Source organism: Aotus nancymaae, unplaced genomic scaffold (genome assembly GCF_030222135.1).
Source record: "Aotus nancymaae isolate 86718 unplaced genomic scaffold, 86718_ANA_hifiasm-v0.15.2.pri h1tg000030l, whole genome shotgun sequence".
Classification (NCBI taxonomy): Eukaryota; Metazoa; Chordata; class Mammalia; order Primates; family Aotidae; genus Aotus; species Aotus nancymaae.
Window position 1 is genome coordinate 22,565,611 of NW_026988443.1, and position 15,408 is coordinate 22,581,018.

General features: G+C 48.6%; 1 protein-coding gene across 2 annotated transcripts in view; it reads left to right on the top strand.

The window, feature by feature from the left end:
* Positions 1-15,408, top strand: part of PSKH1 (protein serine kinase H1) — a 36,468-nt gene that overhangs the window by 2,702 nt on the left and 18,358 nt on the right. The window contains exon 2 of one of the 2 annotated variants that reach the window (XM_012468174.2): positions 11,106-12,132. In XM_012468174.2, coding sequence (XP_012323597.1) covers positions 11,176-12,132 — 957 coding nt within the window. In that variant the 5' untranslated portion in view covers positions 11,106-11,175. Of the gene's footprint in view, positions 1-11,105; positions 12,213-15,408 lie in introns of both variants that reach the window. The other variant, XM_064383197.1, reaches the window with a different exon arrangement.

Consider the following 15,408-nt stretch of genomic DNA (forward strand, 5'->3'; position numbering starts at 1 on the left):
GACGGGGTTTCATCATGTTGGCCAGGCTGGTCTTGAACTTTTGACTTCGTGATCCACCCACCTCGGCCTCCCAAAGTACTGGGATTACAGGCATGAGCCACTGCACCCAGCCAGGAATCTGTATTTTGAAAAAAATTCCCAGGCAACTTTACTGTGCTTCCTCGTTGAAGATCTTTGTCATTGCCTAAGAACACTGTTGTCTCTTTTGTCCAGTAAGAAGGGCTTGCCTTGTGGACTCCTCTTGTGGTCTCATTCCTAGAATCATGGGCTTTGGTGTCAGAAAGACTTGGATCAGTTTCTGGCTTTTCTGAAATCTTGAGACTAAGTCCTAATTTCCTTATTGCAGAATAGGAATAATCATGCCTACTACATGTGCTTGTAGAGAGGGCTGAGATGGTACATATAAGATGCTTGGCATAGTTGACACTTGGTTAATGGAAGCCACTTTTACTACTAATGGCTTCTCTTCCCACAGTTTCTCTTGTCAAAAGAAGGCCTTGGTCTGTTACCCAGGCTGGGGTGCAGTGGCATGAGCTTGGCTCACTGCAACCTCCGCCTCTCGGGTTCAAGCAATTCTCGTCTCAGCCTCCAGAGTAGCTGGGACTACAGACACCCGCCACCATACCCGGCTAATTTTTGTATTTTTAGTAGAGACGAGGTTTTATCGTACTGGTCAGGCTAGTCTCAAACTCTTAATCTCAGGTGATCCACTCACCTCAGCCTCCCAAAGTTCTGGGATTACAAGTGTGAGCCACTGTGCCTGCCAGAAGGGCTTGTCCTAATAAGCCTGTTTGTTCTTCAAGCTTAGTTGTGTGTAGGAAGCTGCTTTTTATTATATGATTTCCTCAAGGTCATTTCTGGTCGTCGGGGAAAACTGACAATACTATGTTTCTTTTTTGTTTATTTGTTTTTGAGATGGAGTTTCGCTCTTGTTGCCCAGGCTGGAGTACAACGGTGCCATCTCTGCTCACCGCAATGTCTGCCTCCTGGGTTCTGGTGATTCTCCTGCCTCAGCCTCCTGCAATACTGTGCTTCTAATCAGGGTAGATTTGGTTGGCCATACCCCTAGAAGAGATTTGGAATGCTCACTCACTAAGGGGTAGGTTTGCTGAATAAACACATTGTCTAGGTCTAATTGTAGTTTTGCGGTTGTTGTACAAATAAGCTGGAAAAAGTGCAGCCTTCAGGAAACCTGTTTGCATCTGACACTGAGCTGCAGTTGCACTTCACCTCAGACGTCTGCTTGGCATCTAGAACAGAATGCCCCTATAGATCCTAGTGTCTGTGAAATCTGAAGTAGGTACTGGAGTTCTTTATCAATCACAAGTTCATAATGAAATGAGTGAGACTTTGGTTTGGCCTTCTGTTTTACTTGGGAAGTGTGTGTGTGTGATATGGGCAACTTAGATCCTCTTCACAGCTTCCCAACTGTATGATGTGAATGGGCTATAGGTGTGCCCAAAGTATCGACCCTTAAGCTTCAGGATAGTTGAGAACAGCTGTCTCCATTGACTCCAGGGTGTTATACAATAGTATCATTCTGTCATTCTCTGTGTATATCTTGGCATGAGGAAAAATTTTTGAGAGAAGTACAGCCCTGGAAGAAGGGAAGCAGTTCTGTTTGTTGAGAGCTGGAGAGAGACTTATTTATTTGAACTCCCTTTCTTTCCAGGAATCTTAGTGAGTATTAAGCCGGTTTGTGTTGGCTAGGTCATCACTGAGCTAATTCTTGGTACAGCCCTCTCTTGCCATGGTGTCTGTTGTGATGCTAAGGTAGAAAAATGTGATATTTTCATTTGTTGGGAGAAAGTTTTCTTTCCAAGTTGCCAGCCTTGAAATGGCCTCTCAGGGCATCCTAAGAGTCATGGATCAAGGGACTCTTGGTGTGGAACCATCTGGTTGTAAGTTCCTTGAGAGTAGAGACTATGGCTGCCTTCTTTTTGTTTGTCACAACCCCTGGCAGAGTTCCTGACCCACAGCAGGAATTCAGCAAGTATTTCTGAGTTGAGCATTGGGATTTTGGAAGGAGAACCCCAGGTACATTGCCAGGGTCTGTGTCTCACTCTGTTGCCCAGGCTGGAGTGCAGTGGTATAATCATAGCTCATTGCAACCTTGCCTTCCCTTGCTCATGTGATTCTCCCACCTCAGCCTTCTGAGTAGCTGAGACTACAGGCACACAGCACCACACCCAGCTAATTTAAAAAAAATTTTTTGTAGAGAGGATGAGACAGGCCGTTTGAAACCAGCCTGGGCAACATGGTGAAACCCTGTCTCTACTGAAAATACAGAAATTAGCCAGGCATCCTAGGTACTTAGGAGGCTGAGGCACAAGAATCTCTTGAACCCGGGAGGCGGAGGCTTCAGTGAGCCGAGATTGCGCCACTGCACTCCAGCCTAGGCGACAGAGTGAGACCCTGTCTCAAAAAAATTTCTTTTTTTTTTTTTTTTGTAGAGACAAGGTCTTGTTATGTTGCCCTTTGATAAAAAGTTTAGCACTTTGATAAAAAGTGTGGTATCAAACTCTTGGCCTCAAGTGGTCCTCCTGCCCCAGCCCCCAAAGTGTTGGGATTATAGGCATGAGGCACTGCGTCTAGCCTTATTTCTGGAATTATTGAGAAATTACTATCTACTTCATTTTGGCAGACAGTTTTTCAAAACATAGCAGTAGAATATAGAGATCTTTGCAGGTGACAGGTTATAAAGCTTTGTTTTGGAGAAAAAAGCATCATGTTGTCCAGTCTGGTGTTGAACTCTTGATCTCGTGATCTGCCTGCCTCAGCCTCCCAAAGTTCTGGGATTACAGGCATGAGCCACTCCAATATACATCACTGAGTTGTATTGGAGAGGCCAGGGTGCCTATGAGTCCTTGCCTGGGAGACATTCACAGACCCTGCCTCTCTGGCCAGGAAATTGTTTCAGGATCCATCCTTGCTCCCTGCCCCTGGGCCCCTGGCTTTCTCCACAAATGGGGCTAGGTTTGGCAGCTTGTAAACAAGCTTTGGAGTTCAGATAAGAACTGTAAAATTCGGTCGGGCGTGGTGGCTCACGCCTGTAGTCCAAGCACTTTGGAGGCCAAGGCGGGCGGATCACCTGAGGTCGGGAGTTCAAGACCAGCCTCACCAACATGGTGAAACCCTGTCTTAAAAACAACAACAACAAAAAAAAAAAACTGTAAAATTCAGGCCTGGTGCGGTGGCTCGTGCCTGTAATTCCAGCACTTTGGGAGGCCAAGGCAGGCGGATCACGAGGTCAAGAGATTGAGACCATCCTGGCCAACATGTTGAAACCCCATCTCTACTAAAAATACAAAAGCTGGGCGTGGTTCATGCACCTGTAGTCCCAGCTACTCTCGAGGCTGAGGCAGGAAAATCACTTGAACCCAGGAGGCAGAGATTGCACTCCAGCCTGGTGACAGAGTGAGACTCTGTCTCAAAAAAAAAAAAAAAAAATCTATAAAAACTCAGACTTCCTTCATTGTTGAGGACATTTACAGGGTGTCCAAAGAGTTTGGCTATGGTTTACGCTGATCTGGCCTCTTCGGCATTTCTAAGGTTCTAGAATTGTTGCTTGCAGCAAATAGAAATCCAAGAGCCAGATCACATTTCTTTTTGTTTTGTTTTTTTTTGAGATAGAGCCTCGCTCTGTCGCCCAGGCTGGAGTGCAGTGGTGTGGTCTTGGCTCACTGCAACCTCTGCCTCCCAGGTTGAAGTGATTTTCCTGCCTCAGCCTCCCAAGTAGTTGGGATTACAGGTGTCCAACACACTTGGCTAATTTTTTTGTATTTTTAGTAGAGATGGGGTTTTACCATGTTTGCCAGGCTGGTTTCGAACTCCTGACCTCAAGTGATCCACCCTCCTTGGCCTCTCAAAGTGCTAGGATTACAGGCATGAACCACTGCGCCTGGCCTGTTTTTCTTTTCTTTTTTTTTTTTTTGAGATGGAGTCTTGCTCTATGTCTCAGGCTGGAGTGCAAGTGGCATGATCTCAGCTCACTGCAACCTCCGCCTCCCAGGGTCAAACGATTCTCCAGCCTCAGCTTCCAAGTAGCTGTGATTACAGGCACCCACCACCATTCCTGGTTAATTTTTTTGTATTTTTACTAGAGTCAAAGTTTTACCATGTTGGCCAGACTTGTCTCGAACTCCTGACCTCAGGTGATCTGCCCGCCTTGGCCTTCCAAAGTGCTGGGTTACATGCGTGAGCCACTGTGCCTGGCCAGACCACATTTCATTTGCTCTGAGTTTAGCACTTTGATAAGTACCAAGGGAGTTCTGGAAACCTGAGAATGGCCCCTTACCTCAAAGGGCTGACAGCTGTAGTGTTCAAAGGCAGTCTGGAGTCGAACAGTGAGCAGTGTTATTCAGATTGTAGTTGGAATGGAGGTTTCTAAAGCAGACCCTTCAGGAGAGATCCTCAGGAAAGGTTTGTGGGTTCACCAACTTAGTGGCATGGGGAAGGATTGAGGCCTTGATTGGATGAGGCCCAGCACTGCTGGAGTCTTTCCTGAGTGATGGAAGGAGCTCCAGATGGTGATTTGGGTCCAGGAAGCTTGGTCACCATCGTCTGAGTGGCTTTGGATGAGTCTCTTTACCTCTCTTGGCCTGTCATTTCTGTAGAGTGTCAGTGAGGATGGTAGTGCTGAATGCTCACACCCATTGCCACACTCAGTCCAATGTGCATGCCTTCCTTGAAGAGTGCTTTGGATCAGGCTGGGAGTTAAGGTGTGGAGGCAGACTCTAGAGAGTTGGGTACTTGCTGCAAGATGGCATAGTGTGACCCTCCTGGGAGGTCTCTTCCTGAAGCCTCCTTACTCATCCTTGCCCATCCCTATACCCACCATGGTCACTAGGCTAGTGGCACACACAGAAGATGCTGGGAACTGGAAAAGTCTCTGCTCTTCTTCCTGGGAGCTTTACCAGCCACCTCCCATGTCTCTATATCTGCGTTTTCACCTGACCAGTGTGGAGAGGGAGTTTAACATATGTGATTGGAGTGTAGAGCAGCTATGATCACCTGGGGACTGTTGCCCATGGTCCCCACCCCTAAGCCAGCACCCTCTCTTCTTCACTTTCTTTTTTTGTCCCCCCTCTCTTGGCCAATTTAGTTTAATATCATCCCAGTCTATAGTTGGGATGGTGGAGTACCTGCATCAGCCCGTCTTTGAAGAGTTTCTGATTGGCATCAATGGGAGAGAAACTATGTCCCAGGAAGAGAGAAGGAAGGTTAGAGGGAAAATCCTTGACTCTTTTATTGCCGACCAACCTAGTTTTGTTTTGATTGATTGATTGATTTTTCTGTATTTTTAAAAATTTATTTATTTTTGGCCAGGCACGGTGGCTCACACCTGTAATCCTAGCACTTTGGGAGGCCGAGGTGGGCAGATCACGAGGTCAAGAGACTGAGACCATCCTGGCCAATATGATGAAACCTCATCTCTACTAAAAAATACAAAAATTAGCTGGGCATGGTGGCACGTGCCTGTAGTCCCAGCTACTTGGGAGGCTGAGGCAGGAGCATTGCTTGAACTTGGGAGGCGGAGGTTGCAGTGAGCCGAGCTCGTGCCACTGCACTCTAGCTTGGCACCTGGCGACAGACCAAAGCTCTGTCTCAAAAAAAAAAAATATTTATTTTTATTGTTTATTTATTTATTTGTTTTTTAAAGATGGGGTTTCACCATGATGGCCAGGCTGGTCTTGAACTCCTGACCTCAGGTGATCCACCCACCCCAGCCTCCCAAAGTGCTAGGATTACAGGCGTGAGCCACTGCGCCCGGCAAAAAACTTATTTATTTTTGAGACAGAGTCTCACTCTGTCACCCAGGCTGGAGTGTAATGGTGTGGTCTCCGCCTCTTGGGTTCAAGCAATTCTCCTACCTCAGCCTCCTGAGTAGCTGGGACTACATGTGCATGCCACCACACCTGGCTAAATTTTGTGTTTTTAGTAGAGACGGGATTTCACTATGTTGGCCAGGCTGGTCTTGAACTCCTGACCTTATGATCTGCCTGCCTTGGCCTCTCAAAGTGCTGGGATTACAGGCGTGAGCCACTGTGCCCAGTCTATTTATTTATTTTTTAAGAGACAGAGTTTCACCCTGTCGCTCAGGTTGGAGTGCAGTGGCGCAATCTTGGCTCATGGCAACCTCCGCCTCCTGGGTTCAAGCAATTCTCCAGCCTCAACCTCTGAGTAGCCGTGACTACAGGTGCATGCCACCACGCCCAACTAATTTTTTTTGTATGTTATTAGAGATGGGGTTTCACCATGTTGCCCAGGCTGATCTCGAATTCCTGAGCTTAGGCAGTCCACCTGCCTTGGCCTACCAAAGTGCTAGGATTACAGGTGTTAGCCACCGCACCTGACCTTTTTTTTTTTTGAGACAAGGTCTTGCTCTGTCGCCCAGACTGGAGTGCTGTGGCGCAAACAGCTCACTACAGCCTCGACTTCCCTTGCTCAAGCAGTCTTCCCACCTCAGCCTTATGAGTATCTGGGACTACAGTGCATGCCACTACGCCTAATGTTTTGTAGAGACAGGGTCTCACTACATTGCCCAGGCTGGTCTCAGACTCCAGGGGCTCAAGCAATCCTCCCACCTCGGCCTCCCAAAGTGCTGGGATTACAGGAGTGAGCCTCTGCGCCCAGCCAATAAACCTCATTAAAAAAAAATTTTTCTTAAAAAAGAGACAAGGTTTCACCATGTTGGTCTGGTTGGTCTCGAACTTCTGACCTCAGGTGATCCACCTGCCTCAGCTTCCCAAAGTCCTGGGATTACAGGTATGAGCCACCACGCCTGGCCAATAAACCTCATTTTAAAAACAAAACAAAAACGTCATTTTTCTGAGAATTACTGATATACTGATTAAAACCTGAACCCTTAATCTGTAGTCCCCAAATTCCTCCTTTTTATATGATCAATTTGTAATCAATGTCTTCAGTATGTTTTAGGGATGAGCTTATTCCTTCAAAGAGCTGGCCCATATTGGTCAGTATTAGCCTCCCCCCCTTGAATTCAGGCCTTTGATTCACTGTAATCTGATGGTCTCTGTGGGTTCTCTATGGCCCTCAAGATACCACAGTAAAACCTGCCTGGGCCTCTCTCTGCTGCCTTTGATGGGATCTGCTGCAAGCTTCACAAGGGTGGAGGAGGTGTCAGTGTTGCTCCCTGGCCCCAAGCACTACTGTTGGGCAGTCATGGAGTCCCTGACTCTGATCAGCTCTTTTCAGACATCAGATTCTGCATCCAGTAACCCACACTAAATGTCACATGGATGTTCCACATGCACCCCACACATCCAAAACTGAACTCTTTCCACCGCTTCCCAAATCTGTCCCTCCTGCTGCACTCCTGTGCAAGGGGCTGGGTGCTGCCCTCATTCTTCCCTTCCACCTGACATGGAAGTTCTACTACTGATATCTCTCGATTCCACTCCACTGTTTGGGGCACTACACTCTTTTTTTCTATTTTTCTTTTCTGAGACAGGGTCTTGCTGTGTCACCCAGGCTGGAGTGCAGTGGTGTGATCATAGCTCACTGCAGCCTTGAACTACTGGGCTCAAGCAATCCTGCCTTAGCCTCTGAAGTAACTGGGACTACAGGTGCATGCCATCATACCCAGCTAATTTTTTAATCTTTTGTAGAGACAGGGTCTTACTGTGTTCTCCAGGCTAGTCTCAAACTCCTGCACTCAAGCTGTCCTCCCACCTCCACCTCCCAAAGTGCTGGGATTACCACACCTGGCCAAGGAGGCACCACACTCTCACTGGCCCTTTTAATCCACTCTGAACCTCCTCCAGGTTAACATCATCCTTCTCCCTAAGCACAAATCTGATTGCCTCTTTCCATGTAAACCCTTTCATAGCTCTCTTTCACTTCCCAGGAAGGTCCTGGTCCTTACTTGTGTTGCTCTCCATAACCAGCTTCTGCTGACCTTCTATAACTTCATCTCCACATCCCTGACTTTGTACCAGTACCAGCAAACTGCCCATTCCCAGACACAGGAGGTTACTCTGTGTTTCTGAGCCATTGCAGTGTGTTATTCTCTCCCTGAAACACCATTCCCACCTTTCTTCATCTGACTCTTGCTATAAGATTCAGCATGGAGGTCACCTCCATCAGGAAGCTATTCCTAACCCCAGCTTCACTCTACATTATCTGCTGTTGGTTCTTAAGCTTAACACCATGTCATATTGAAATTATGTTTTTGGCTGGGTGCAGCGGCTCACACCTGTTATCCTAGCACTTTGGGAGGCTAAAGCCAGCAATCACTTGAGGTCAGGAGTTGGAGATCAGCCTGGCCAACATACCAAAACCCTTTTTCTACTAAAAATACAAAAATTAGCCGAGCATGGTGGTGGGCGCCTTGGTACTCAGGAGGCTGAGGCATGAGAATTGCTTGAACCTGGGAGGCAGAGGTTGTAGTTAACTGAGATCATGCCATGTACTCCAGCCTGGGTAAAGTACAGGTCTGATGGTCTCTGTGGGTTCTCTGGTCCTCAAGATGCCACAGTAAAGCTTGCCTGGGCCTCCTGCTGCTGCCTTTGATGGCAGCAAATATCTCAAAAAAAAAAGAAAAAGAAAGTATCTGTTTTTATGCTTTTATCTTTATTTAGATTGTGAGTTAATTGACCATGTTCTACGTGTGTGTATGTGTGTGTTAAAATATGACCTACATTGGTACATTGGACCATGTTTTATTTATTCCTGTGCCCCTGATATCTACTAGATATTTAATAAATGTCTTATCTTAATTGATCATTTCTCTTTCAGTTCTGTGTATCTTTTTTTTTTTTTTTTTTTTTTTTGTGACAGATCTCACTCTGTCACCCAGGCTGGAGTGCAGTGGTGCCATCTTGGCTCATGGCAACCTCGACCTCCCGGGTTCAAGCGATTCTTCTGCCTCAGGCTCCCAAGTAGCTGGGGTTACAGGTGTGCCCCACCACGCCCAGCTAATGGTTTTGTACTTTTAGTAGAGACGGCATTTAGCCATGTCGGCCAGGCTGGTCTTGAGCTCCTGACCTCAAGTGATCTGCCCACTTCGGCCTTTCAAAGTGTTGGGATTACAGGAGTGAGCCACTGAGCCCATCGCGTATGTCATAATTAGTAGGAAATCCTAGCTCTTTTCAACCCTTGGGGGCCTCAGGTCGACATGGAGAAGGGCCCTCAGTAGAAAGGTGGTGACCTCTGGAAAGCAGTAACTTCAGCACTGCACCTTGTCCAGGCCTGCCAAGCCTCAGGGTATTCATAGTTTGAACATCTCTGTCTGGGACTCAAAGTGGAAGAACTGACTCCTGGATCTTCATCGTAAGGGAGCAGGATACCCCGATCTTTATTCTGAGTTAAATATGGGTGAAATTGCGAGTGTTCTCTCTGAGCTCAAGCCTCTCTTACTCTTTTTTTTTTTTTAAGACGGAGTTTCACTCTTTTACCCAGGCTGTAGTGTGGTGGCACAATGTCAGCTCACTGCAGCTTCCACCATCGGGGTTCAAGCGATTCTCCTGTCTCAGCCCCCAAGTAGCTAGGATTACAGGTGCCTATCACCACGCTCAGCTAATTTTTGTATTTTTAGTAGAGATGGGGTTTCACCATGTTGGCCAGGCTGGTCTTGAACTCCTGACCTCAGGTGATCTGCCCGCCTCGACCTTCCAAAGTGCTGGGATTACAGGTGTGAGCCACCATGCCTGGCCCCATCTCTGACTCTTGAATGAAGACCAGGAAGGTTTTGCAGTCACCCAGTGGCAGTGCACTAAGGCTTGTGGTCCCAAGTTCACTGGGATTGATTCCAGCAGCTCTGGGTCTTGTGTGGGATTTCAGCCACCACGGAACAGTTTAACCACCGAGTTAAACTGCCAGGGTGGGTATGGTGCATTAGCAAAGGAGTGGAAGCCTTCCAGGAGAATGAGGTTAGGGCAGTGCCCTACGGAAGTGGTTTGTTGTTTGTTGCAGGGGGACCAACCCCTGTAGGAGGCCTAAAGGGCTGGGAAAGATATCCTTGAAGGAGGCCTTGGAGAAGCAGCTTTCTGAGCCCTGGTGTGTGATGGTGTTAGAGAGCAGGCCTCCAACACTTCACACCCCCATTTCAGAAAAGATGAGTCAGAGTAATAAGAGGAATGATTTTAACATTTTTGGAACATGGGACTTCGGTTAGGATAAGGGGCCCTGGCAGAGGAGTGAGGAGGGTGGGTGCCCTGACAGCTGAGACTGTGTGTGTTCCAGCCCCCTCTCAGGGTTGAAGAGCAGCATGAGACTGTGAGACTGAGGCCCAGGGAGATATGAGTCAAAGCTGTGAAGCTCAGACCATCCATTCAGCTAGACCCTGCGTTGAGCCCGGGCTCTTGAACAGCAAAGCCATACTCCTGACCGGGAAATATATGAGAGCCAGCACTTGGGTTTTTTTTTCCTTTTTTTTTTTTTTGAGACATTGTCTCGCTGGGCACAGTGGCTCACGCCTATAATCCCAGCACTTTGGGAGGCCGAGGCAGGTGGATCACGAGGTCAAGAGATCGAGACCATCCTGGTCAACAAGGTAAAACCCCGTCTCTACTAAAAAATACAAAAATTTGCTGGGCATGGTGGCACACGCCTGTAGTCCCAGCTACTCGGGAGGCTGAGGCAGGAGAATTGCTTGAACCCAGGAGGCAGAGGTTGTGGTGAGCTGAGATCATGCCATTGCACTCCAGCCTGGGTAACAAGAGCGAAACTCCGTCTCAAAAAAAAAAAAGAGACATTGTCTCACTCTGTTGCCCAGGCTAGAGTGCAGTGGTACAATCTCAGCTCACTGCAACCTCCACCTCCTGGGTTCAATTGGTTCTTGTGCCTCAGCCTCCCAAGTAGCTGGGATTGCAAGTGTATGCCACCACACCTGGCTAATTTTTGTATTTTTAGTAGAGAACAGGGTTTCACCATGTTGACCAGGCTGATCTTGAACTCCTGACCTCAGATAATCCACCTGCCTCAGCCTCCCAAAGTGTTGGGATTATAAGCATGAGCTACCACGCCGGGCCAGGACTTTGGTTTTAATTAGACTGCATTTATGGAGAGGGAGGGCTGAGGAGGATGGCTGGTTTCCTTTGAGTTGTCCTGGCTGTGCTGACTTGTTCTTTCTTTGTGCATAGGTGTAGACGGGGCACTGCCTTCAGAGCAGGTCCTGCCAGCCTCGCTGGAGAGGATGCCCTTGTGTCCGTAATGGGCTGTGGGACAAGCAAGGTCCTTCCTGAGCCACCCAAGGATGTCCAGCTGGATCTGGTCAAGAAGGTGGAGCCCTTCAGTGGCACTAAGAATGATGTGTACAAGCACTTCATCACAGAGGTGGACAGTGTTGGCCCTGTCAAAGCTGGGTTCCCGGCAGCAAGTCAGTATGCACACCCCTGCCCCAGTCCCCCAACTGCTGGCCGTGCAGAGCCTCCCTCAGAACCACCACGCAGGGCCAGAGTAGCTAAGTACAGGGCCAAGTTTGACCCACGTGTGACAGCTAAGTATGACATCAAGGCCCTAATTGGCCGAGGCAGCTTCAGCCGAGTGGTACGTGTGGAGCATCGTGCAACCCGGCAGCCATATGCTATCAAGATGATCGAGACCAAGTACCGGGAGGGGCGGGAGGTGTGTGAGTCGGAGCTGCGCGTGCTGCGTCGGGTGCGTCATGCCAACATCATCCAGCTGGTGGAGGTGTTCGAGACGCAGGAGCGGGTGTACATGGTGATGGAGCTGGCCACGGGTGGAGAGCTCTTCGACCGCATCATTGCCAAGGGATCCTTCACCGAGCGTGACGCCACACGGGTGCTGCAGATGGTGCTGGATGGTGTCCGGTATCTTCACGCACTGGGCATCACACACCGAGACCTCAAGCCTGAGAATCTGCTCTATTACCATCCAGGCACTGACTCTAAGATCATTATCACTGACTTCGGCTTGGCCAGTGCCCGAAAGAAGGGTGATGACTGCTTGATGAAGACCACCTGTGGCACGCCCGAATACATTGCCCCGGAAGTCCTGGTCCGCAAGCCCTACACCAACTCAGTGGACATGTGGGCGCTGGGCGTCATTGCCTACATCCTGCTCAGTGGCACCATGCCCTTTGAGGATGACAACCGCACCCGGCTATACCGGCAGATCCTCAGGGGCAAGTACAGTTATTCGGGGGAGGTGAGTCTTCCCTGTCCCTGTCCTGGGATATTGGGGAGGCACCTGCAGGGGCAGGTATATCCTGCCACTCTCAGCCAGAGGTACGTCCTCAGGGCTATGTTCATGAGGGCCAAGCAGGTCACATAAAAGGGACAAAATGAGACTATCTGAATGTAGTTTGGGTTTCCTCAAGGTGAACTCCGAGGCAAGGACTTGGGAGCAGATAGTTTATTTGGGATGTGATTCGAGTAATTACAAGTGAAGGAGTGGAGAAAGTGAGGTGGGAAAGGGAGAAAGTCAGTAGAGAATGTTGAGAAGTATATTGCCGCTGTGGGCCACTGGGGACCTTGGTAATAACCATGTGGAATGAGCCTCATGCTGTACCACCGAAGGGCAGGAATGTGAGTTTCTTCTTTTTTTTCTTTTTAATTCACTGACTCCTGTACCTCATGGGTTGAGAATTTCTTTGAAGGCACTAAATCCCTGGCACTTCTGGGCTGTCCTGATGCCAACTAGTGTTGAAGAAAGTCTTCAGGCAGAGAAGCAGAGAGATGCAGGCATTGGCAGTGGGAAGCTCTCATCAGGCACAGAGCAGTGTGCTGCAGCTGCAGATAGGCTCGGGTGAACTGAGAGAATGTGGGCAGGGCCTTCCCAGCATCTGCTCCGTGGGGCCCCAGGCAAGCTAGACTGAACATGCCCATCTCAGAGAGCAGCTTCTTATCTCTGTCCAGTTTTGCCACACAATGAGGATCTCATGTGTCCAGATCTTCTAATTTTTTTTAGAAGATAAGCTAGACAATCTGATCTTTTTTTTTTTTTTGAGATGGAGTCTGGCTGTGTTGCCCAGGCTGGAGGCTGGAGTGTAGTGGCACAATCTTGTCTCACTGCAATCTCTGCTTCCTGGGTTCAAGCGATTCTCCTACCTCAGTCTCCCAAGTTGCTGGGATTACAGGCTTGTGTCACCTCGCCTGGCTAATTTTTGTATTTTAGTAGAGACGAGGTTTCGTCATGGTGGCCGGGCTGGTCTCGAACTCCAGACCTTAGGTGATCTGCCTGCCTTGGCCTCCCAAAGTGCTGGGATTACAGGTGTGAGCTGCCACTCCTGGCCAGAAAATCTAATCTTAAAATGTTAGAATATTCTGATTCACTGCTTGAACCCGGAAGGCAGAGGTTGCAGTTAGCTGAGATCACACCACTGCACTCCAGCCTGGGTGACAGAGTGACTCCATCTCAAAAAAAAAAAAAAAGAATATTCTGATTCACATATTTAATCAACTTCTTGTATGCCAACAAACACTAACCTTGGGTCAGATTCAACCAGCATGCCATCAGTTTGTGTCTTTGAATCCAATGATAGTCCAGATACTTCCCAAATGTGTGAGATTTCAGCACTGTTGGGAGCCGAAGGAAGGTACAGAATAGTGAGAGCTGGTTGGTCCTTAGGAAGGATGCTGACTGAGTGGAAGACAAGACTGCAGGAAGCAGCAAGTATAGCAGCTGGAGCCCAGTAGTGTGCTGGGAAGGCTGTGAAGAAGAGAGTGTGTGCTGGCTTTATGTGGGAGGGAGGTGGGCTTTGCAGGACAACAGGATTTTGTCAAGGCAGTGAGGGTCCCCTCTTCTAGGGGGTGCCTCATAGAGCCCCCTCAGGTGTGGACCTGCCAAGGTGCTATCCATGCCTCTTGCACATCTGTGGAGGGGAAAAAGCTCTGGAGTAGCTCCCTTCTGTGGCCCAGCTTTCCTCCCATGGGTGTGGGCCAGGCCCTCTCTGGCTCCGGCCAGCATTTCCTTCAAGAGTCACCCAACAGCTGGCTGGCGCAGCTCATGCCTGTAATCTCAGCACTTAGGGAGACCGAGGTGGGTGGATTACCGGAGATCAGGAGTTCAAGACTAGCCTGGCCAACATGGTGAAAACCCATCTCTACTAAAAATACAAAATTAGCTGAGTGTGGTGGCATGTGCCTATAATCCCAGCTACTCAGGGGTGCTGAGGCAGGAGAATTGCTTGGACCCAGGAAGTACGGATTGCAGTGAACTGAGATTGTGCCATTGTACTCCAGCCTGGGCAAAAAGAGTGAAACTTCTTCTCAAAAAAAAAAAAAAAAAAAAAAAAGTCATCTAACAGCTTCACGCCACTTACTTTGCCTTCAGCGCTTGAGGTCCTATGCTGTATCACCTTCCCTGACAGCTTCCAGATGTGGCTTTGGGGTCCATCAAGGACTTCCTTCTGCTGGGGAGTGGGGTAGCATTCTCTAGGGGCATCCCCATGTCATGTCTCTCAAAGGTGGCACAAGGAAGGGAGGGAAGCTTTCCTCTTCAGGCTGACTCTGTTGTAGGCACAGAGGAGGGTATCTGTTTGTACCACTCTTAGGAGATGGTTGAGTAGGAGTCAAGCAAGTGGTGAAGATTTATATCAGTAACTGGGACCGGTGGGCCTAGGGGTGAAGGGGCTACTGTAGAACACCAGGTGCTTATTACAGAGTGGTCAGCATTGTGGAGAATTCAGTCCTGGCCCACTGTCATTCTCAGATTTTTTTTTTATTTTTTATTTTTATTTAAAAAAAATAAAGGCAGGGTTTTACCATGTTGGCCAGACTGGTCTTGAACTCCTGACCTCAGGTGATCCGCTTGCCTCGGCCTCCCAAAGTGCTTAGATTACAGGCGTGAGCCACCACGCCCAGCCTCTCAGATTTTTTTTTCCTCTCTCTTTTTTTTTTTTTTTTTTTTTTTTTTAAGAAATGGGTTTTCACCATATTGGTCAGGCTGGTCTCGAACTCCTGACCTCAGGTGATCCACCCACCTTGGCCTCCCAAAGTGCTGGGATTACAGGCGTGAGCCATCACACCCAGCCCACTCTCAGATTTTAAGTGGAAAGGTGGGTTCTGCAGAAAATCTGACTGTCAGGCCTGGTGTGGTGGCTCACGCCTGTAATTCTAGCAGTTTGGGAGGCCAAGGTGGTGGATTGCCTGAGCTCAGGAGTTCAAGACCAGCCTGGGGAACACGGTGAAACCCCATCTCTACTAAAAATGTAAAAAAATTAGCCGGGCATGGCGGTGTGTGCCTGTAATCCCAGCCACTCAGGAGGCCGAGGCAGGAAAATTGCTTGAACCTAGGAGGTGGAGGTTGCAGTGACCTGAGATCATGCCATTGCACTCTAGCCTCGGTGACAAAATGAGACTCCATCTCAAAAAAAAAAAAAGAAAAAAGAAAAAAAATCTGGCTGTTACATGCTTATAGCACTGGGCAGTAAATGGGACCATATTGGTACTGAATGAGACCCTGGGAAGCCAGAGCATAGTC